Source organism: Uranotaenia lowii, chromosome 2 (assembly GCF_029784155.1).
Source record: "Uranotaenia lowii strain MFRU-FL chromosome 2, ASM2978415v1, whole genome shotgun sequence".
In the NCBI taxonomy this organism is placed as follows: Eukaryota; Metazoa; Arthropoda; class Insecta; order Diptera; family Culicidae; genus Uranotaenia; species Uranotaenia lowii.
This window is the reverse complement of record NC_073692.1, coordinates 250,524,314-250,548,625: the sequence shown is the minus strand read 5'-3', so window position 1 is coordinate 250,548,625 and position 24,312 is coordinate 250,524,314. Positions and strand designations below refer to the sequence as shown.

The window sequence follows — 24,312 nt, the reverse complement described above, 5'->3', positions numbered from 1 at the left end:
TCTGCCAAATCACACAAATCTATAGATAGATTGAAAAATGAATCACAATTGAGAATTATTGTTCGCAACGACTGATTCCAACAGCAGCTAACGTCTTTCAACAGCGACGCCTTCGCTGCCTGGCAACGGCGGCGCCCGGGAAAGGTCGAGAGCAGGCATTGAGAGCTTCGTATTGACGCATCGACGCGAACGCACCACAGGAGCAAAGGCAAACGAAGACAGCCAGTCTTTATTTGTAGTTTTAGCGACATCTAGGCGTTGTTAACTGGTGCGAGCACGTGAGCAACATAGGTTTAGGTACAACTTGTTTGCGCATCAGCCTTAATAAAGCTATGTAAAATAAGAACAAAAAAATAGAACTAAGAAAAGTTAATTAAAAACAGAAACAAAATTTTTTAGTTACATTTTTTTTAAGTTTTCAACCGGGAAATAACTCGATTCAGATTCTGTGTGCTGTGTCTGAAAAGTTTTGGTTCATTTCAAATAAATCATCCTTTATTTACTTTTCAAGCTTCAACTGTTAATGAATTTAGAAATTCAACATATAATACAGTGCTTATGACAAAAGTTCAGTTTAAAAAAATGAAGCATGTTGTTTTTTTTATTTGTCGATTCCGGACTTTTACGTTAGTAAAACTCATTGAAGTTCCTCTTGCATCGAAACTTTTCCTTCTACTGTACCTATACTGCCGCTATTCGCAAGACTGTCCCATATGCATTTTCGTAATTTTTCCGTTTATCTCAAAAATCGTTCAAATATAGTTAGTTCTTCAATTTATATTAAAAGCTTTCATAACTTTGTTCTCAACATATATGAAAAAAAATACCAAGTCATGTCTATCCCATATGAAATATAACCGCAAAGCTGTCCCATATGTCTATTTTTACAGAATGCTTTAAAATTGCTCCTTTAATTTACGTTAATTTTACAAATATTCATACAATGTGTGCGACAAAATAAGCATTCATTGAAATTACGAAAGTTAGACTAGGTAAAATAGTACAGTAAATTCAGAAATAACAATTTCCATCATTTTTACAAGCTAAGTTTAGCCTATTTAATGGGTAAATTCCACCAAATTGTTTTTTTTTATTTCGCATGAGGCTTATTGAATTGCTCGTTGTAGAACATGGAAAATAGTCAGCTATAAAGGCATATTTTTTAGGTTTTTGTCATGCTGTTACTTGCTGCTTGGACTTTCATAAAATCTATGAACCAAAATACGCGTATCTGGTAGCACGCGCGTCAGTTATATTGTAAAGATTTGTCTCATTAAATATTTGCAGCCAAGATGCTTTGCTGTTTCTGATTCAGCATTAACTTAATTTGTAGGTATATGTAGTTTTTTCTAAAAAGATAATCGACCGAAAAACTTTCCAAAAGATGAAGGTACAGGTTGTTTTATTCATGGAATGTTGTTATTCATTTTATTTCAGACCCACTCAATTCTTACGATAAACTTACGTTATCTTTATCTAAATATGTCATTTCAAACAAATGTCACACCATTTCAAACTTATTTTCATCAGTAAACAACCAGTAATGTGAATAATACAGTGCAGAGAGAGAGAATCAAATGATCAACTGACCATTAAAAACCAAATATGGGACAGCTTTGAGGGTACATTTAATTCGCATGCGAAATATACTCGCAAGGCTGTCCCATCATTATTTTCTCCTCTGCATCAACAACTTCCAAAGCAAAAAAAACATTGGACGAGATTCTACAATTATCTTAATATCTGTGAAGAAAGAAATAGAAAAGGTAAAATTTCAACCGAGAAATCCACGAAAGTTTATAAAAATCTTTAAAGCCGTTTTTCTCGGTTTGGTGTTTTTGCATATGGAACAGCCTTGCCGGCAGCGGCAGTATACCAAATGATAAAATTGGTGGTTAACGATCAGCTTCAACTACCAAGTACTGGTTTGAACCTGCTTAATCAACGTTACATTCTACTTCGTACATAGCCGGTATGCTATATGTTTCCGTGTAGGTAGCAGCCCAGGCAAAATGGACTGAAAGCAAATCAAAAACACCCTTAGAACGTTTAGGTGTTTTTAAATATCTTCACAGAAAAATCAAGGGGCGGACTGAAATGTATAGCAAATGTTCAAAACATGTCTGTATTGGATTATAAAAGCTGTAGTATCCTTTTCGGACATTCCATGGCCCACTTGATAGATCTTTACCTAGTGAGGTGCTCATAAATTCCAATAGGGAATGGCCGTGATTAAATTTGAAGCCCGATTGCCATAATCTGTTTTACCGTGTTGGTATACGTGGTATATACATGTTGAAGAATTTGTATTTATTAAGTAAATAAGCTCGCGTGAGAACTGTTCAACAATTTAAAGCATCAGAAAAACAGTTATTAGTTCTGAATTTTTGAAAGTCTGTATGATTTGTGAACGTTAGTGAAACGTGAATATTGTCTACAAAACAAGGTAAGTGATGAAACCTCGTTTGTGCTGTTTCTCTTCTGCTGATTTGGAAAGTGATACATACATGGCAAAACGAAAGATTTAAACGAGTGTTCTGGAAACAAACTTTTACTAATAATTTCATGTACAAACGGAAACTATTTAACGTTATCTGTATTTAATTCGGATAGTTCAAACAATACATAAACCATTATTCTTATTCAATGAAAGACAGGTCAGTGAGGTTTAATTAGCACACGGAAATGATCGAATTCCGTATCATTTATTGTAGAATCATACCATTTTTTGGACGTTGGAGGAATAAAAAAGGTGGTTAAAAAGAAGTTTCGTATAGAATAATATGCTTTTTTGTGGGGATGAATAAACCTACTGGTTTAAAATCCCAAAAAATCTGTTTTTTTTTCTTCATTTGCACAGGTACCTATATCTAAAACAAAACAAGTTGTTGCCGCCCTTTTATGCAAATTGTCCTATATGACAATATAATGCTTGACCTACATAATTAGAGAGTCCAATTTGTGTACGCAGTCTTTCGTTCGTTTAAGCTGTTGCGCGATTAGGAAGAAAACGATCCATTGGTTACAGAATAAGAATCTTGCAAATGATTTTGCGGCTTACACCCTGGCGGTTGCAAATACGGTGATCAAAAATGTTAGGAGACAAATCGCTGCAATATCGAGATTGTACGGATTCGTTTTCTGCGTATGTAATAAGGCTAGTTTCGGGATAAACACCATATTTACTGAAATCATTTTATGTGTTGAATAAAGGAGACGAACAAAACATATTTCAAAAGTATTTTTAATTGGAATTTGACGTAAGCAGTTCGTAAGTTTAATTTTTATAAAGTTTAATTGATCCAGTGATGCTTTTACTGTGATAGCAGTTCATTTGTCAATTGTTATAGAAACACATACGAAAAAAGGAGTTAGTGGGTTTAAATGTTATTTTTTTGATAATGATAGCTATATTGAAAACGTGAATTCGTAATTTTACTAGTAAGGTTTATGTTTGTGTCACTGTAATTTATATTAACTAAGAAGTGATTTTTTCGTTGGTTAAAAACATAATAAAACTGTCTTCTGTATTTTGAAGTTCTGTTTTAGTAATGCACGCGTGATCGACAACTATCAACATGAATTGGGCTACTGGAGATTTAGTGTGGTTCGATCCAGGACATGGACCTCCATTACCAGGAGAAATAGTAGAGGTACATCGAGCAGCCCAGGTCATCATTGTCCAGGCTGTTATAAATGGCAAGGTAATTAAAGAGATTCGATTATCCTTTTTTATTCACTGTTTGTATGTACATACAAAGGGACCGAAAAATCGTCAATTTTAGGTTTAAAGGTGCATCAAAAGAAGAACTTAGGCCGTTAGGGAAAAAAGTAAAATCAAAACAAACCCTTAAAATGATTTTGAAAGAGTAATTTATGAAACCAAACTTTTTACCATTAAAATTTTTTCTAAAACTCCTTAATTTGGATCACATTTAACTCACATTCGTAATAAAAACATTAATTAAAAACGTAATAAGTTTAAATGACATTAACGTTCAATTGTTCGATTCAAGAATTCAGGTCATTGAAGGTTCTACTTGCTTGTTTCTCATACATTTGTCTTATTTCAGCAACAAACATTTACTTTTGGATCAAATGAAGGATTTTTAAGACCCCGTCAAGATTTGGGCAAAACAGGAGTAGATGATATGACCCAACTGGATGATTTGCATGAAGCATCATTACTCTGGAATCTGAGATTACGCTATGACAATGGATTGATTTATACATATGCAGGCAGTATATTGATTGCGGTGAATCCGTACAAAATGTTTGCAGATTCATATGGAATTGAAATGGCCAAAATGTATTCCGGAAAACCATTGGGCTCATTACCTCCACACTTATTTGCGATCAGCTCTGCAGCGCATGCATCGCTGCCCTCGCCACAGGTGGTAGTTATATCAGGAGAATCTGGTTCTGGAAAAACGGAGTCTACTAAATTAGTGATGCAATATTTGGCCGCTGTAACACCAGTTGGTGGTACAGCCTCAGCCGTAATAACCGAGCAAATTCTGGAAGCAGCACCTTTATTAGAAGCATTTGGAAACGCTAAAACAACTCGTAATGATAACAGTTCTAGATTTGGAAAGTATCTTGAGGTGTTTTTCAAATCAGGAGCAATCGTTGGAGCGAAGATTACACAATATTTGTTAGAAAAATCACGCATAGTCACCCAGGCACCTGGAGAGAGAAATTATCATGTATTTTATGAGCTGTTAGGAGGTCTGTCGGAAGGTGATCGTTCGAAATTTGGGCTTCTGGAAGCCGAAAAATATTTTTATTTAAATCAAGGGGGCTCAGATTGTTCAGCTGGAAGAGTGGATTGGGAATCTCTTCAAGGGGCGATGCAGGTTTTAGGCGTATCGGAGAGCGAGCGAGAAGGGATAATGAACATCCTTGCATCAGTTCTGCATCTTGGCAATATATACTTTCACCGTCGCCAATTGAGGCACGGTCAAGAAGGAGTTGAAATAGGATCAGATGCTGAAATAAAATGGGCTGCACATCTTCTTCAAATTCCTTCAGAAGGAATACTTCGTTCATTAACATCAAGGATAACTGAAACAAGATCAGAACGGCTTTATACTCCGCTTAGCATCGATCAAGCCCTAGATGCTAGAGATGCACTAGCGAAAGCATTATATTCAGGATTATTCAATTGGTATGTATTTATCGAATTGAACACAGTATAAATTTGAACTGATGTTAGGTAGTTCTTCAATAAATACACATAACTTTCTGTTATTCATTCTAGGCTTGTTATGAGGATAAATTCTATGATTCATAAAGTTGGAACTCATGATGCTCATCGTATAAGCATATTGGACATATTTGGATTCGAAAATTTGTCGGAAAATTCGTTCGAGCAGTTGTGTATAAACTACGCAAATGAAAGCTTACAGTTATATTTCAACAAACACGTATTCAAGCTGGAGCAAGCTGAATATGCTAAAGAAAGGCTTGAATGGGTTCCTTTGGAATGGGAAGACAATTTACCCGCAATTCATCTGCTCGCCAAGAAACCAGTGGGCATTTTTCATCTCCTCGATGATGAGTCTAATTTCCCTAGAGCAAATGATTTGAGCTTCCTTGAGAAATGTCATTACAACCATGCTCTCAATGCGCTCTATTCTAGGCCAAGAATAGGAGCTCAAGAGTTTGGAGTGACACATTACGCTGGTCAAGTATGGTATTGCGTAGATGGTTTCTTGGAGAAGAATAGAGATGCCTTGCGAACCGATGTAATAGAGTTTCTATGCTCCAGTACCGAGCCGTTGGTAATTGAAATGACAAAACAGCTTAAGGCTCAACGTGACATTGGTAAAACATTACCTCGAGGTATGAATGGAAGATTTGTTACCATGAAGCCAAGAACACCCACAGTTGCTGCACGATTTTCTGATTCATTACAACAACTACTGCAGTCAATGGCCAAATGTAATCCATGGTTTGTTCGGTGCATCAAACCGAACAATGACAAACAAGCTTTGAGAATGGACATGCCGTGTGTGCTTTTACAGTTGAGATATCTCGGTGTATTAGACACTATAAGAATAAGACAAAATGGATACCCTGTAAGATTGCGTTTCCAACATTTCGTAGAACGTTATAAACATATGTTGAAAATGCCTATTCCGAGAGGCACTCCCTACAGAGAATTATGCAGGTTTGTTCTGGAAGCGCAACCGGAAACTAAAACAGAAGGACCCGATTATCAATTAGGAGCAACACGAGTTTTTTTGAGAGAAAGTTTGCACCGTTGTCTCGAGGCCAGTAGAACAGAGCGTTTACGTTCTGCAGCTGTAACTATTCAAAAATTCGTTAGAGGGATGCTGGAGCGGAAACGGATATATAATCAAAAGCACGGTGCGATAGTAATTCAAAAAATATGGCGTGGATATCGCGAACGGAAAAGATTTGTGTCACTAAGAACAGGCGTTATTAAAGCACAATCGCTATACAGAGGCCGACTACAAAGAGCGAAATTCACTAAAATTAAAGCGGAAACGCTGCGTCTTCGTAATATTGAGAAAATGAACAGAGGAAAAGCTAATCAAGTTGAAAGAGAAAGTCATTCTGTGTTTTTGGAGGTTCCGGCAGATCTGGCTCTAGTTATGTCGAAAACACAAGGCAACCAGAGGAACGAAGAGATGTTAGTGAAGGTGGTTGGCACAGTTCCCGGACCTCCCACGGCTGACGATTTACCGGTGGATTTAGATCAATATGCATTTGGAAAATTCAGTTCGATCTACTGCAACGGTGTAAAAATATCTGCAAAACAAGAAGCCATAAGCGCTCCATTTTTGTCCCGTGCATCGGCACGTGATCAAGATTTTAAAGATTCCATTGCAATATTTAAAATTATATTGAAATGGTCTAATGATGTTATTGAAGATTATAACAGAAACAAAATTATAGCCGATTACATAGTTTTCAAGGCATTATCATCGAAAGGATTACGAGATGAAATATACGTACAAATTTGCAATCAAATTTTCCAAGCGGAACATGAAGTCTCCAAGAAACTTTGGCTTCTCATGACGCATTGTTTATCAGCTTTTCAACCGGGAACGATATTTAAAAAATATTTAATCAAATTCATTTGTGATCATGCACCTAATTGTACGAAAGAGCAGTTATTAAAAAAATTGTTACGAAATGAATCCGATAATAGTTATACCAGTACATCTCGCTCATTTCCACCGGCTTGGCTCGAATGGATAGCATCTGCAAAACAAGCCGATACGGCTTTAGGTTTGCTCCTTCCAGATGGTGTTGTTCAGACAGTAGCTGTAGATTCATGGACAACATGCGAAGAAGCTGCCGCTTTGGCTCTTTCATCGCTTGGAATTCCTAACTTAGGATGGACAGTCGCAATTGACGAGGATAGCAAACAGATTGATTCGTGTGGATTAGATTTTGTCATGGATATTATTTCTGAAAAGGAAAATGGAACGTTATATTCATTAAACAAAAGTCAAGGATCTCCCTTCGGCAATAAGTTTACCACAGAAACAGAAAACAATCCTAAAAGACCACAGGTACCGCCACCCGAACCACCTTCCATGAAATACGTACTAGAATCACCCACAACTCCAAAAAAACACTATGCCCAAAAAGATGAAATTCCATTGGAATATAATTTGAGAAAAGAATCGTCAACTAGAAAAGTTTCGCATGATGTTCTTCTACGAGATACAAAAGAAAAAGACATTTCTTATAACACTGAAAAAATCAGATCAAGATCATTGGACGGTTTGCTGAATATTGATACAAGGGAAAAACATGATGTAGCTGAGGAGCGATTAACTGATGATTTTCATTCGATAACAACACCCCAATTTCAGGCTGATCGCTTCCGTCAAATCGATACCATCACTCCACTTAAAGAGTCACAACCCCGCTATGTTAAATCGCAATTTGCTTCCAAGAAATTATCTGGCTCTCATTCAAGCAAATATGTTGAAAGATCTGAAATGAGTATCCGCTCATCTGCTATGTCAGACACAAGTGAAGCTCCATCCCTTGCAAGTCACGTTAGACGCGTCCGTGTTCCTTCGCAGGCTTCCGATGTTGATCAGTTCTTAGATGATCTTTTCAGTCCTGTTTTAGACGGATCGTTGGATGAATTATCTGACGCTAGATCTTTGGCTGCCAGTATTCGTGGAGCCTCAAAATCTTATGATAATGTACCCGACTGCTATCAAAAGTTTTTGTCCCAAACAGATTCTCTCCAAAATGTTATGTTTCTGGAGAAGCATTTTCGTTTAAAAACGTTTATTAAAGGTGGGGGTACGACACATCAGGCTTCGAATAGTAAAAGTTTTTCGCCAAATATGACTAATTTGAATGCCTCACAAATGCATTCTCCGAATCAAATTAATGCTAGCCCCCTTAGAATGCTGAGTCCTGGTAATCCCGATGTTTTCAATTTATCTCCAGGAATAGAAAACACATCCTACCAACAACAAGTTCAAAGAGCATTTTTACAGTCTGCGATGGCTCAAAACATCCAAATTCAGCAACAACTAATCGCTCAAAATCAAGCGTTACAAACATTATTAACTCAGCAGAATGTTGCATCTCCGACTGCTAGCAACTCTGTCCTGAATAATCAACCTCCGGTTACTCCACAAGTTTTACAAAATTCTAACAGAAAATCTAGCATCAAAGTGAGACCAGACATTAGTAGCTCACCTGCATCCGATATCAGGCACAATAGAAAAGATTCTTCTTCATCTAATTTAATTCCACCACCACCACCGCCTCCGCTTCCTCCACCATTGGAAATGAAAGATCCGTTAGAGGTCCGCCCGTTCATAGATCCATACGGAAGAGCGAAAACTGTTAGAATTGGTAAATGGAGATGGCCTCCGCCAAAGGATGCAAATGGCGAAGACGAAGAAAACTATATTAGATTCAAACTTCGTCAAAGCAATAGAAAAACAACGCCGCAATCTCAAATTAACGTCGAATCTCTGTTGGACTCTGTCCATGGAATAGAGTGGGATGAATTTGAAATAGATTCACAGCAGGAAAAAAGTAATGATCATAAGTCGCCAGATGAGCATAACAACAAGCTTATTCGGCCTACAAAGAGAAGTATCGATGGAGGAGTAGAAAAACCTCTACCACCTGCTAATGTTGGGAAACTCAAATTAAGTAACGAAATGCGTCAACGTTTAGAGCAAGTAACAGCAGGTCATTCTGTTCGATCTACAAGCACGCGATCAGATAGAAATGAGCGTGCACCAGCAAAACTTGAAGACACTAGAAGAATGATCTTGGAGCAACAGCTGGCAGGAGCGTCCATTATTCGGAAAACTGATTCATCTTCCAATAAATTGCATAGAAAAGACGCAGATAAACGTTCTGTAAACCAATCTTGGCCATCGGTGAGTAAAAACTTTTAATAAGCGAACATGTTTCTAAAAAATATATTATTATGAATACCATGATATTTTACTGTATCTCAGCAAAACGCAATTCCTTAGTTTCTACCCCTAAACTTGTGAGGATAATTGTTAACACGCTGTGATCAAGTGAAAGTGCTTTCATACACCTCAAATGCTTATGGTGTCAAATATTTTTAGATACTTCCTCCAGCACCTGCAGTTCCAGCACCTCCCCCTCCAGTTCGTCCGCCGAATACTACACCACCAGCTCCTCCACCGCCTCTCTTTTCAATAGCAAACCCTCATTTTCCGCTGCAAAATCAAACACAAGATATCCCGTCTTTTGTGCAGCGTCAGGAACGAGATACATTTGGGGCAAAAGATTCCTTCAATGATTCTTGGAGCAGAGCTGAAGCCGCTAAGCTAGAACTTGTCTACGAGTCAAGTAAGTCTTTTCTAAAGTACTATATTAATCAACTTGAGTCTTAACTGTTCCATAATTCTATTCTTTTATAATATTACCTATAAATTTAAGTATGTCCCAAGCAGACTTTTATGGCAAAATTATAGCAAATTTTGCTATCGCGCACTGAGAGCCCAACTTGCTCTCATTTTGCTTGACATAAGGACACAAGTGATACCAAATTTTGCTAAAACTGAGACCCAAACTAAACCTCGTTTTTCGAGAGCTTGGAGAGCACAATGATGCCAATATATAGCATCACACATTTTCCAATGAAAGCAAAATTATGATGCCAAATTGCTTTCAGAACTTTCATAATAACGACAGCATAACGAGGTATAGTTAAGGTTTCATTACAAGCAAAATATGGTATTACTTTGCTGTCCACGTTTGAAAATTTTGGTTTCATTTTTGTGCTGTGTACTATTTAAGTCAATTAAAATGTCAGCACATATGGCCCTAAAATCGTGATAGCAAAATTTAGTTGATTTTCCATAAATTAGTTTGTATAGAGAATGCGTTGATTAGAAGAGAAATGCAATAATTCGAAACAAAACTTTCCTTTTGTTAGATTTGTGGGGATTTGATTCTCGAATTAAAAGTCGACCGTTTAGCATACAAGACAAAGTAAGACTGTTTTATTGTTCTCTCGTTTGAAATCTATTCAGGCGAAAGCTCGGCAATGCAAGTCCGAGAATTCCGCCACATAACTCCCCCCAGTTACACCAGAAATCTAATTCTATGCCCGGATGGGGTAACTTTAGTTTTAGTATCAGTTAACGGGTAATTACTAATATTATCATCACATAAAATTGCAGGCTTCAGTCGATCTATCGTAATTCGTTGACGCTTCCCGTTGATTAACAAATCCATGAACTTGTCACCTCGGTTTAGGACTTGATAAGGGCCCTCGTATGGTCGCTGCAATGGCCGTTTCACCGAATCAACCCTCACGAAAACGTGAGAACATTTAGCTAGATCTCGCTGAACAAAAACGGCAGGCTTGGAATGATGAGCAGGTCCATGTGGTTTCAAATCCTGCATAACTTTGCGAAACTGGATTACAAAATCTTCTTGAGAAATTTCGGGAACTTTTTCAAAATATTCTCCAGGCAATCTTAAAGATTGTCCGTAAACCAAATCTGCAACGGAGCAGCCGAGATCTTCTCTGTAGGCAGAACGTAAACCAAGTAAGATGAGTGGAAGACGGTTGACCCAGTGCGTTGCATCCACTGCCATAATAGCTGCTTTTAATGTCCTATGGAAACGCTCGACAAGGCCATTTGCTTGTGGATGGTATGCAGTCGTTCGGACATGTTGAAAACCATTAATACCTGCTAGCTCTCGAAACAGTTTCGATTCAAACTGTCTCCCTTGGTCCGTTGTGATTCGCTCCGGCACACCAAAGCGAGAAATCCAAGATGAACAAAGCGCGCGTGCCACAGTTTCAGCGGTCATATCCGCCAATGGTACAGCCTCGGGCCATCGTGTGAACCTGTCAACGATGGTGAGAAGGTAGCGTTGACCATTAGATGGAGGTAACGGCCCAACTAAATCCACATGAATATGTCGAAAACGCACTTTAGGTAAATCAAAAGATTGCAAAGCTGCACGAGTATGGCGATGAACTTTAGACCTCTGGCACGCCAAGCAACTTTCTACAAAATTCTTCACATCTTTATTCATTGAACTCCAAACGAATCGATCCGAAAGAAGTTTCCGAGTCGCTCGAATTCCGGGGTGTGCTATGCCATGCAAGAACAGTAATACACTTCTTCGATGTTGTGCAGGAACGTATGGTCGAACCTTTCCATCGACAGACACATCGCAATAGATTGGTTTAGACGCTAAGGTGGTTTGTCGCAGCAGCAATTTCAGCGATGTCTTTTCAGAAAGCAATTTTATCAGTTCAGGATCATTAGCTTGATCACAAGCTGTTTGCTCATAATCGAGGGGTGAAGGAGCTGAAATGGTCGAAACCCGTGATAAAGCATCAGCTACCACATTATTACTTCCGCTAATATGTCTTATGTCAGTCGTAAAACAAGAAATATACTCCAAATATCTTTGCTCATGAGGCAAACGACTATTAGTGTGTGAGCTCATAGCGTACGTGAGAGGTTTGTGGTCAGTGAAGATAATGAATTTCCTACCTTCAAGCATAAAACGGAAGTATTGTACTGCCTTTTTTGCTGCTGTCAACTCGCGGCCAAACGTAGAATACTTTTGCTGGGTTCGAGAAAACTTTTCCGAGTAGAAACCCAGTGGCTTCCACAATGACCCATCCAATTGCTGTAACGCGGCTCCTACAGCGGTATTCGAAGCGTCGACCATGAGAGCGAGCGGCATCCTAGCATCTGGATAGTGTAACAATGTAGCAGCTGACAATGATTGCTTACACTGTAGAAACGCTGATCGAGCCGGATCGGTCCACTCTAATTTTCTCGTATCATTTTTCTTGTTCCCTGGGATCAAAGTACGGAGTGACAACTGCACATCGGAGGCGTGAGGAATGAACCGCTTGTAGCAATTCAATAGTGCCAAAAACCGACGTAAATCCTTCACAGTTGACGGTTCCGGGAACTCTTTAACAGCTCTAACACGTTCTGGCAAAGGGAGCACTCCTTCATTACTGATGGTATAACCAAGAAATTCGACGCTTGTTTGTGCAAACTTACTTTTAGCTGTGTTTATCACCAAACCAAAACTTTTGAGGCGCTCAAACACTTTTCGCACATGCAGCAGGTGTTCTTCCATCGATGTCGATGCGATGCAAATATCGTCGATATAGACCACTACGAACTCGAAATCCCCCAGCAGCTGGTGCATGAACCGTTGGAAGGTTTGCCCAGCATTGCAAAGGCCAAATTGCATACGCGGGAACTCAAACAGCCCGAAAGGAGTGATGACTGCCGTTTTTTCGATGTCCTCTTCGTTGACAGGAATTTGATGATAAGCACGAATCATATCCAGCGTCGTAAAAACAGACTTTCCCTTGAATGCATATAAAAGGTCATGAATATGCGGAACGGGATATCTGTCGGGAATAGTCACCTTGTTTAGCGCTCGATAATCGCCAACAAAGCGCCAGTTTCCATCTTTCTTCGGAACACAATGAAGGGGACTCGCCCAGCTGCTGCTGGAAGGACGGGCGATACCAAGATCGCACATGATCTTAAATTCAGCTTTAGCAGCTTCGAGTTTTTCAGGAGATAAACGACGAACTTTAAATGCCACTGACGGACCTTTTGTTTGTATGAAATGTTTCACGTTATGTTTTGTTTCGCTTAACATTGAATTTGGCACTGTGATTTCACGAAATTCCAGGAGAAGGTCTCGAAACGGATGATTGACTCCAACTGTTGTCACACCAAAAACAAGAGCAGATGTAATTGCACCACACACTTGGAGTCCAGTTTTTTCATCCATTAGTCGATGGTTTTTTAGATCGACTAAAAGTCCGAAGTTAGCCAAAAAGTCTGCACCAATAATCGCCATTTTAACGTTGGCGGTAAGAAAATTCCAACAGAACGTGCGTCGCAGACCGAGATCTGTGTTGATGAATTTAGAGCCGTACACTTTTATGTCGCTACCGTTTGCTGCATGGAGCTGTATGCCAGTAGGTGGATTCTGCTTATCCGTCATCGAGGCGGGAACAATAGAAACGTCTGATCCGGTGTCAATTAAAAACTTGTGTTTACTCGAACGATCATAAATCACAAGACGGCGACTTTTACGAAAATCGCTCACCTCCGCCGATTCAGGTGAACGAAATGTTAGTTTTTTGAAAACTCACAAGGGTCACGACATCGTGAGGCACGATTACCATACTTTTTATGATACCAACATAATTCACGGTCAGATTTTGAAGTTGACCGGCTTCGAGATGCTGAACGGGTTTTCATACGTCGAACTTCTGCCGACAGCAACGTTATTTGTTCTTGCAAATCCATAAGCGACGAATCATTAACAGAAGCCACATCCTGTTTCGTTGATGAAGAAGAACTTGTCGCAATAGCTGACACGTTTTGTGTGCTCTCCATCATTTTATCGGCCATTGCCGCTATTTTGTCGATATCACCATCACTGATGACGAGAACAGCTTTCACATGAGGCGGCAATCTTTGAAGGAACAGCATCTTTAGCAAATCATCAGTGACTTTGAGGTTAGCCGCTAACTCCCTCATTCTGGCCAGCAAATGAGTAGGTCGCATGTCACCGAGATCAGTGGAACCAAGCAGTTGCTCCAATTTCCCTTCGGCTGAAACTTCGAAACGGGAAATGAGCCGTTCCTTAACAGCGATATATTTATCGTGCTCCGGAGGATGGGCCACTAAATCGGATATATGGCATATAACATTTTGATCAATTTTTGCCACGATGTGGTAGAACTTTGTGTGGTCTCGTACAACATTAGCTAAAGCAAATTGGGCCTCGGCTTGTGCGAACCACATAGCAGGATCAGAACGCCAAAACTCTGGTAATTTCACAGCCACCGAAGCCGTACGATGTGGCTGCCCCTCCTGCTCGTTATCCGACATTTTATATTTTTTCGCGTCGGGGTCACCAATGTGGGGATTTGATTCTCGAATTAAAAGTCGACCGTTTAGCATACAAGACAAAGTAAGACTGTTTTATTGTTCTCTCGTTTGAAATCTATTCAGGCGAAAGCTCGGCAATGCAAGTCCGAGAATTCCGCCACAGATTAAACGCCCAAAGTTATACTAGAAAACAAAATTATGCAACCATAGAACATATTTTGTTACTGGGAAGCGAATATGCTAAAAAGAAGAAGAAGAAAACATTGGTTATTTTAAATATCTTAGTATAGTCCATGTTTAAAATGTGCATGTGAATTATAAACTCTAATCACAAGAGCTTATTCTTATTCTAAGAATCGATCGCGTGACGAGACGTGATTTATTAGGCACTCGAATACAAGTTTTAAAAATACAAAACTAATATTAAAATCAGAATTTTATATGAGTATGTAAAATCAGAATCTGCATCTCGTATTTGAAACTGAAATTTTAATCTGGTAGGTTGTAGGGTTGATGTATGATAACTTTACCTCAACTCCCATTTTTTTTAAATTGAAATAATTAGAAACATCGAATCAAGAAACACAGTTTTATGGAGTTGCTGTGTGAAAAACTGACATGAGGGACGAACATGAGGCGTTCAAAATAACCGAATGTGTCGAGTTTATTCGTTAAATTAAATAAACATAAATAAGTTTCTGCCTAGTACATTATAAAAACCAATGCCTTATTCCCAGAATAAGTGCTCAACCCGTTGCATGAGGAAAGGCAAGTTTTCGAGACATGAACAGTTTGAACAATTTAGTTGGGTAACGGAGTTACTTTGGACCAGGGGACTTATTTTGGACCAGGCTGTCTAACGCTCTTATAAAGTATCATGAAAAATTAAAAGCTAAATAAGGTGGTCCAAAATAAGTTCTTTGCCCTATATCTGATTGTTCATACTCTTCTTGTCTCGAAAATCGCCTTTCCTTAAACGAGTTGAGCACTTATTCTGGGAATTTAGCGTCGGTTAGCTAAAAAATTTAAAATTTATCGTGTGTGCATAAACCCTCAATGTACATAAAGTTAGTTGCAATACGAATAAAAACAAATTTAGTAAATAGAATTAAATGTTTTATTTTATTTGTGACTCTTTACCAACGTTATGGCATTAGTGTAGTGCTTATTGAATGTGGTTGAGATTTTATTTGCAAGTTTTGTTTTTCAGAACAGCCCACAACCATTAGATATTTTTTTGGTTTATTACTCATGACATTGAGGAAATTCTTTCAATAAAATTTCTCCGTATTAGACCTGCATTTCATAATTCAGATGACTTGTATTGTTCCTGGTTGGGTGAATTGTCTATCTGAAGGTGGCTAACTATGCATGGTTTATTCGCTTTCCTGATTGTCAGTAACGCTTTACCCTTCTCTGTTTTGTTTATTGAATTTTCAAAATAATTTTAATTTATAATTTTAAGACGGTGTCAAATCCCCAAAGCCAAACGTATTGAATGGCCAAAAGTAGCTTTAGAAATTGTAGTTGTAATTTTTGGTCATCTCCTTTGGAACCAGCAGCATGAGGTGAATTGGACTGGTTTTCTCAAGACTTGTCCGTGTTTTTTCTCTTTTCTTTGTAAGACTGTGAGCCATGACTCGACTGATGAACATCGACATGGGAGACATGCGATTTGTTGCAGATGCCAAAAGAGTAACAGTTTGCATACTGTGGATTTGGTTTAAAGTCTACATTAGGCTTGCTTCAGTTGTTTCGAGTGCCACAAAGTCACAGGTCTCTCTTGATGGTCAGAAGATTTGAGTCATGCCTCGAGATTGAATCGAATCTTTCGAATAGAATGAGAGACCTGCGACTAAGTAACAACTAAAACAAACAAGCTAGAGCCATGACTACACAAGGGAACGGTTGTGCTGCCTGTTTCGTTTGCTGAAACGAATTGTTCATGAACTTCAGGCCCTCAGCAAACTATCAGGACCCTATTCAAGACAGGTCTCTTATGTTGTTGACAACAGCCAAAATATGCTTTAATTTTTAGAGCTAAATGAGAAACTTGCAACTGGTTGCAGCATCTACCATATTCTAGTGTTGATTATGCTGTTTTGAAGCGTTTGCAAAAATTAATAGCGCATTTTTTTTTAAATTCCGGATTTGGCTCTGGATCCGTCCGAATAAAAAAACGACTTTCGGTTTTCGAGTTATTCCATACGTAGGTGTGCGTGAGAACAAGCGCAATGTTTACATGCAGCTGTCATTTTGTTCTCCCTTCTGGATTTCTTCACATCCGGACTGCCTTTTTTCGTGTCCGAATTGTACTGGGCAGCAGATAGTACGATTTTGCTTGGCTGAGAGGTTCAAAATCGCGCAATAATCATTTTTTCGTTCATTATTTCAACTGTTAAAATTTTGCTTTCAGCCACAAACAGCTGTTTAATGTTTTGACAACAACTTTGAGAGTATTGGTGAACTTCTCGCAAAACTGACTTTTTTCTCAGGATGACTCCGTCCGTTTTTCGAGCGAAACTAGGTTGCCTTTAGAGCAATAAATGAGCACGATGACAGCAGTTAGAGCGAACCTAGGTTGCCTCTAGTTTGCCTGTATCTGCTTTACTTATTTGTAATTCAAAATTTTTTTTCGCATGACCAGAAAAATAAAACAGTTGTGTGGGACACCGTAGATTCTCAGTAATTTTAACGTAACGGACAACAATTTAATAAGCGAACTTGTTAAAATTTAAAACACGGCGGAAGTGAACATTTTTCCCTCACAAACACAACTGCAATTTGATTTTGTTCATACTGATGTTGGAAAACGTTATAAAAATTTAAAAAAAAAATATTAATTTGCTATGCTTAAAATCAAACAACATTCGCTACTGATCGGATTCATGTATCACTCACTCACTGCCTGAACCATTCACTCCTGATCGAAAACCAACATGATTCGCCATATGCTTCGAATATAAACTCCTCTCGCATACAAGTGATTATTGAATCCCTGCTAAGCTTCAACAAATACTTTTGAATGTAGTGTCGGATTTAGTTTTTAAGAGCCTTAGATTAATTTTCAATCTTTGTAAATTTAAACTAGTTAATAAACCGTTCTTGATTTCAATATCTAAAGGAGCTAAAAAACTTTCAAATAGCACTAATTTCATAAAGTACTCCTAAAAAATCACGCTGAGTCTAAATGGTCTATAATAAGAAGGGTAGAGTGGGTAATCATGGGACTTTTTTTTTCTTTGCTCCATATCTTCTTCATTATAAAGGATAAACTGAAAAAGATAAATGGCATGTTTTCTTTAATATTTCTAACGTATCATTAAGCTTTTTTTTCCAAATTTGTAGGTAAATTATTTCTCTGAGTTCAGACTGTTTTAATGAAAGGTTGGGGGGATCGTATGCCATCAAATTCAAACTGACTAAATAACATGAAAAATTTATGAGTTGACCCGAAACTGTCAATTTCTTTTATCATTTAGCTAGCAATTTCAGATGAGGGAATAAAAAATGATGTGTATGATTGAATAGATTCAAAAATAGGGCTCACAAACGTTTTGGCCAAATTTCTTAGATAAGATTTATGTTCGACTCTTCATTCGGCATAGGAAATCTTCACAGATAGGATACATATATTTTAACCCTTCGTTTCATAAAGTAACAAATTTGCAACAATTAATGTATGGAAAAATGGAAAAATCATATTTTATTTGATTTTTTTTCTTGGTGTACACATCATTTTCAACTGTTTAAAATGATTTTTAAGGAAAAATAAAAAATCATGAAACGAAGGGTTAAGTGATAAATGTGTATAAAATACATGTGGTCCAACAAAGCCACCCCCGCCCCCCAACTGGTTGCGTTTGATTGACTAATTGATAATTTATTTAAAAAAATCCATTTCCATGTGAAAGAGTAACACAAAACTAAGATAATAAGCATGGCCGTAGGAACGGGGGGATTTTGGGGGTTTAACCACCCCCATGAGGATCCAAAAATGCAAGCAAGGTATTCTACTCTACATTCAAAATTTGAAATTCTAAATCAAATTTTGATAATAGAGTAAGTTTATCCAATAGTAGTAATCTAGACTGAAAACTAATGCCAAAACCTCAAAAACCCATCCCAAATTCAAAATCCTGTTAGACTTTTTTCAAAGTTTTCTCACTTGTTTATAGAAATTCAGGTCTGAATATCAAATGTTAAATTAAATTAAACCAATTTCGGAGGTTCTGATACCATAATTCCCATAACCAAAATTGTATTTCTGTTTTCGGAGTCTTCATCCAGTTCCGGATTCTTGATTTTCAGTTAGAGTAATCATAAGAAATTGTAATAAATGAATGAAAATGAAAAGCTGCTTTGCAATCTTGGATCAAATTTGGTTTTGCATTTCATATCAAATTTTAATCATGTTTCCGAGATCATATGCATTTTCAATATTTTGATAAATGTTTTCCGAATATGAAAAAAAAGAAAAAAATTGTTTTATATTCAAATTAGAAGTTCTTAAACTTATTTCTTACAACTCAGACTCAGATTAAAATGATGAATTTCAAATTTTTATTCAAATGCACAATACAAATTTAAAATAAATAATTTAAATAGTGAAATAAGATTAAGCCTAAAGTACAGAATTTATTTTTGTATTCAGGTTCCGAATTTATTTTCAAAATTTAGGAAATGATTGTTGAGGAATTCAATAGATCATGAACTGAAGATTACTAGTCAATTTTATTTCTAGATTTCATATTTCAAATAAAAATTAGCTTGTACACCCAGTTCAGCTGTAAATCACAAATAAAAAGTAGAATTTGAGTTGTTTTTGATTTTATGCGAAAAACTCAAATATTATTTTTTTAAATCATCTACAGGATTTTAATGATGAAATTGATTCTTTATGAAAAACATAATTGCTGTTACCTGTTCGTTACCCAAAAAAATGTGCAGAAAATTCTTTATTTTTTGGGTGTATTCTTTACATTATTAACACACTAAGGACCGCGAAAAAAATCTATGCAGACAAACACCAAAATTCGGAATTTTATATTTCAAAACCAATAGGTAAATCCTGCTCATAAATATATTTGAGTAACGAGAAGTGTTTTGTTCAATTTGTAGAATGATGTGTCATTATGAGAATCATAGCATTTGAATTATGCTTTTTTATGAAACATACTAGCCGAAAGGTAAAAACGAGATACCTCGTATTTGGTCGGTAATGTGTTAATATTGCAGTTATTCTAAGCATAATTTCAAACCAAAATCATTAAATTGTATCAATTTTGCATCAAACAAATTTGATCCAAAATATTTTATCTCTATTTTTTTTTAATTCGATTTATTTTCATTAAAGGTTATAATCTGTGATTTCGCAGAAGAGTTTGGAAGATAAGGCTTGTTTAATTTGAATTGAGAATATTTTTTTTTAAGAAACTGAAGGCTCTACTGAAAAACTTTGTTTATGCTCTAATAAAATAAGTTTGATCTACCAGCTCTTAAACAAATTTTAAGATTTTAACCATCGAAGAAAGCGAATTTAGCTCACCTTTTAAGGTTTAAGACAAATTTTCTTAAGTTACGATTTAGTACGAAAATTTTCAATGAAAAAGTACCTAAGAATGAATAATCTTATAGTTACAAAAATTTTTTTTTTCTTTGTATTCGTACATTTTTGGGCAAAAATCATAGGTTAAAAGGTAATTTCTTAAAATTTTATCGAATCTCAGTTGAAATTATAAATAAAGTTTTACAAATAAATGAAATTGATTGATATTTGAATTAACAAGAAAAAAACCATTGCCTACGAAGGATTTGTTTGACGCGAAACCATCAAACAAAGACAATGTTCGATTCGAGTTTCCTCATGCTGCATCATCATCATGCTACCTCAGAAACCACGTGGATTTCAAATACACGATTTTAGATCCATGAATGAAAATCAAGCAGCCGATGACCGTTTTGAAATTCTGATCACGGTTTGGTCATGATTTTTTTTCAAAATAAAATCAAGCTCACTAGGATTCAAATCAGCCTACCAATCACGGGGAAAAAATCCGCTCACCAGTCAATCAGGTGATCTGTTTTGTTTTGATTTTTTTTCTTCTGTGAGCGAGTTGCTAGATGTTGAGCATGATGGTGTTTTTGAAGTGATCAAAATATGTTGATTGAATTCGACCGGGCTACTACAAATGATTCAAATTTGAGCGATTTTTTCTTAAATGATTGGATTTTTTGCAGCCTTGGGTGAGATTCTAATTTGATGATGCACTGTTTTGACAGCAAGCATCATGTGAGGTGATCTGTATTTTAGCGATGAATTGAACGATCGATAATCGGATAGGTCCTGTAGCAATCAATAACAAAACCCGACCGCTGTACGTTCAGTTGCGAAGTGAACATGAATCAGAAACATTCATTGAAAATGAGTGATTTTCGGAACACTTCTTTCAGGAATGATTAACATTGTTCGTCACATACCTGTGATACCGGGATTAATCGAATGTTTTTTCGGTGGATGGGTGATATGAAGCCTTGTTCACCAAAACGATTCGCACTGGAAGATGGAGCAGGAAAGTTTTCACACGTCTTGATAGGTCCCTCGCAGCTGTATCGGTGCCGGTGGTGTTATCGAAGAAACCTTATTCGTAACCGTGTTGATTGGAGAGAAAGACACGCTTTCTGAATTAATTCAACTCCGCATAAAGAAATCAGCGATGTAAGAATCGCCAGTACACATTACAATTTTAACAACTCGCGATTGCCACACAAAACAAACTTTATTTACTTTTTTGTGTTTTGTTTTGTTCCATCCACGGGTGGATCAGTGACATCGGCTATATGGCTATGGGTACTTTTGTTTTGTTGAAACTAGCCAAGAAGAACCAGTTGTTGAAAGATTTTTTTTTGCATGAGTCTTTTGATAGCTTAATGTTGAATTGGATAATAAAATCAAGTATGGTGAAGAGTTATAAACACATTTTCCGCAATTTCATATAATTGCCATTGTATAGTGTTGTTTTCAAACAAAACTAACACAACTCCATATACGTATCTCGGAAACATGTGAATATTATTTAATTATTTAAATATACAAAAAATATTCGAAAAATTAAAAGGAGTTGACCTATTGATTTTTTCTAGATGAGTTCCCAATTGAATATGATATTTTAAATTTATAATATGATCAAAAATAAATTGTAATTTTTTTTTATTTTTACATTAGTTTTATTTAAGTTTTATGGCATAACGGAAAACTATAATTCTTACACGCAGAAAAAAGAAGGGGGGTTTGTTCAAAAAAACGTTTTGTTATTTTATTTTGTCTTTTCAATGCCTATTTTTCTTTAATTTTCATGAAAAAATCGATTGAAAATAACTACAAAATATTGTTATTTTTACACACTCATTTTTTATTAGTGAGAATCGAAATTGATTCGTTTTCAAACCGAAAATCAGTCTATTTTCATTAACGTGTGATTATAAAACGATATGTTTGAAAAAGAAAAAAAGAAAAAGAAAAAAGGTAAATACGCGGGAAAAATTAATACTATCTGTTTCCGAATTCCAGCGAATTTGATGGTAAGTTAATTTCAATCTTATATTTTATTCTTTATTGAACCTATTTCTATATTCCACCAGGGAAATATATCAAATGTATCGACAGCGAGAGGCACTACTCGTCTGGGTCCCACCCATCCGGAGGAAACCGGGAACTTGATCAAGTAAATATACATCGAAGGCCCGTATAAGTCATGATCCCGGCTACTCGCGGCCATTCAGAACTATTTTTGTGCTAGGTGATGGTGGTGGTCCAGTTCCAGGTTCTAGCTGCTAGAAATATTGCTTTATAATGAAATTCATGATTTAATTATGTATGTTAATTCTATTTGATAAATAAAAAATAATAATTTAAAATCAAGTGTTTGTGATTGCATTTTAAAATTCTGTACCAATTGGCTTGAAATTCATAATTCGTTATTTGAAACCACAGAAGTTTTGTCAAATTGAAACCATCAGCATTCAGTTATTTTTTACCCAAAAAAATTTTATTATTTTGGTCAAAACTATGGATCACTTTGAAAAAGGGTGTATTTTATTTCGAATGAAACGATAATTTTAAATGAAATCGATATTTTTTGTCAGGGTTACCAAAAATATATTTGTGCATTTTCCCAACCGAAATTTTTATTATTTTTGGCCCAAATATTATTGCTTCTACAATTTATTTTTCTGCGTGTAATTAGAGAGTAATTAGAACAGAAATGAAAATTGATGTTCAAAGCTAAGCACTTTGGGTAGAAAAAACGAATAGATTCACCTATCAATTTTTCATTCCTATCTTAATAACTCTCTTATGAGGATTTAAAATTTGCCGATATGCCATAAAACTTAAAGAAGAATATATCCCAGCGACGATCAAAATAAGATAACAGATTAGTTTGTTGTAAAATCGCTTAATCTCAATCGCAAAACCTGTAGAAACGATTTTGAAATCTTATCACAACTTTAAGTTTCAACAAATTACAAACATCTTTCTGCAACTAATGGACAATATTTGGTGAAAATGTTCAAAACTGTATTAAAGAATATTTAATTCATACCTTTCATACGACTCAGAATAACGGCTCCAAACCTGCTCTTCGAATTAAAATAAGATTATCAATCAGTTATTGCTAGACCCACTTAAACAAAGTCATAAATTAAAGGGTAACTTATACCTGAAATAAGCGCATCTTTCTTATTGTTTGCATATGGACAACTATGCAAACGATTAAATGAATCTGATCCAGATGGGTTTTGACACTGAAAAATCAGCACTTAATAATCCGTGTGATATGTTAATATCGGGTTGAAACTTTGATTTCAGTTAAAACTTTGATTTCAGTTTGTTTTTCAAAATTAAGAGTTCCCCAATCATGTCGAATTTTGCTGTTGGGTTAGTTGTACAGTAAATAATGCTATAATTGTGTTTTCAGGTATTTAATTCATGAAAATATATGGATACCATAATTATACCTAGTTTAGCTATCAAATTAAATTCTACACCAAATTTTGCTCACTATTTGCTGTTGATATCTAAATGTGATATCATTTTGCTGTCAAATAAAAATATTTGAAACCTTAATTATGCCAAATTATGCCCTCTTACAAAATTCAACAGCAAAAAATGCTATCAGTTTGCTGCTGACACCTTATTATGATCTCAGTTTACTATCAATTCTGGCATCAAAGTTCGTTCGGGGTTCATTGACACGTGAGGCGAGATGAAATGCTAGGTATGAGTAAATTAATAAATTTATCGGCGATTAAAACTTATCATACACCAATATTACTATTGTGCTTAAAAATATTACTCTTTACACTTAATTTAATAATTTAAATTTTTACTTGAAACAATAAACGTTTGCTGTTTAACAATTTGTCATTTTTTTTAAAGATAGGTACCTAACTAGGATCGATTTACGTAGTTCTGTCTTCAACCTCTATTCGTTTTATTTTCAGATGGACCAAGAGAGATACCTTTACAAAGGGAACGTTCAAGATCTCGTTCAAGGTCTAGAGATCGAGAAAACTTCTCGGAATCCGTCTGGGATAGGTCGGAAGTGGAAGGTTCTGTATTAGCAAACGACTTGAAAGAACGAGGGAGCATTGAAAAACAATATGAAATATCGCTGATTCAAAGAGACATCGACAGTAAAAAAGTTTACCAACCACAAATGAAAGGGCTTTCGAAAATACCTGATCACAGTCGAAGCGCAGTAGCAACATTCAAAACCCATATGATACATAAAAGTGCCATGGAAAAAGAACGGAAATTTTCTGTTAACGCTATTGACGATACGGAATCGCCTAAAATAGAACTGCCGGCCCCAATTCTGCCAATGGAACCGGGAAGCTTATTGAA

The 24,312-nt window shown here is 36.4% G+C and overlaps 1 protein-coding gene across 1 annotated transcript; it reads left to right on the top strand.

Moving 5' to 3' along the window:
* Window positions 1-2,294: 2,294 nt before the first annotated feature.
* Window positions 2,295-24,307, top strand: LOC129742507 (unconventional myosin-XV-like; the record flags this gene model as incomplete). The annotated part of the gene is made up of 6 exons (XM_055734408.1): window positions 2,295-2,446; window positions 3,539-3,704; window positions 4,074-5,167; window positions 5,261-9,401; window positions 9,600-9,846; window positions 23,910-24,307. Coding segments are annotated over exons 2-6 (6,006 nt in total), but the record flags the coding sequence as incomplete, so codon positions are not given.
* Between the last annotated feature and the right edge of the window lie 5 nt (window positions 24,308-24,312).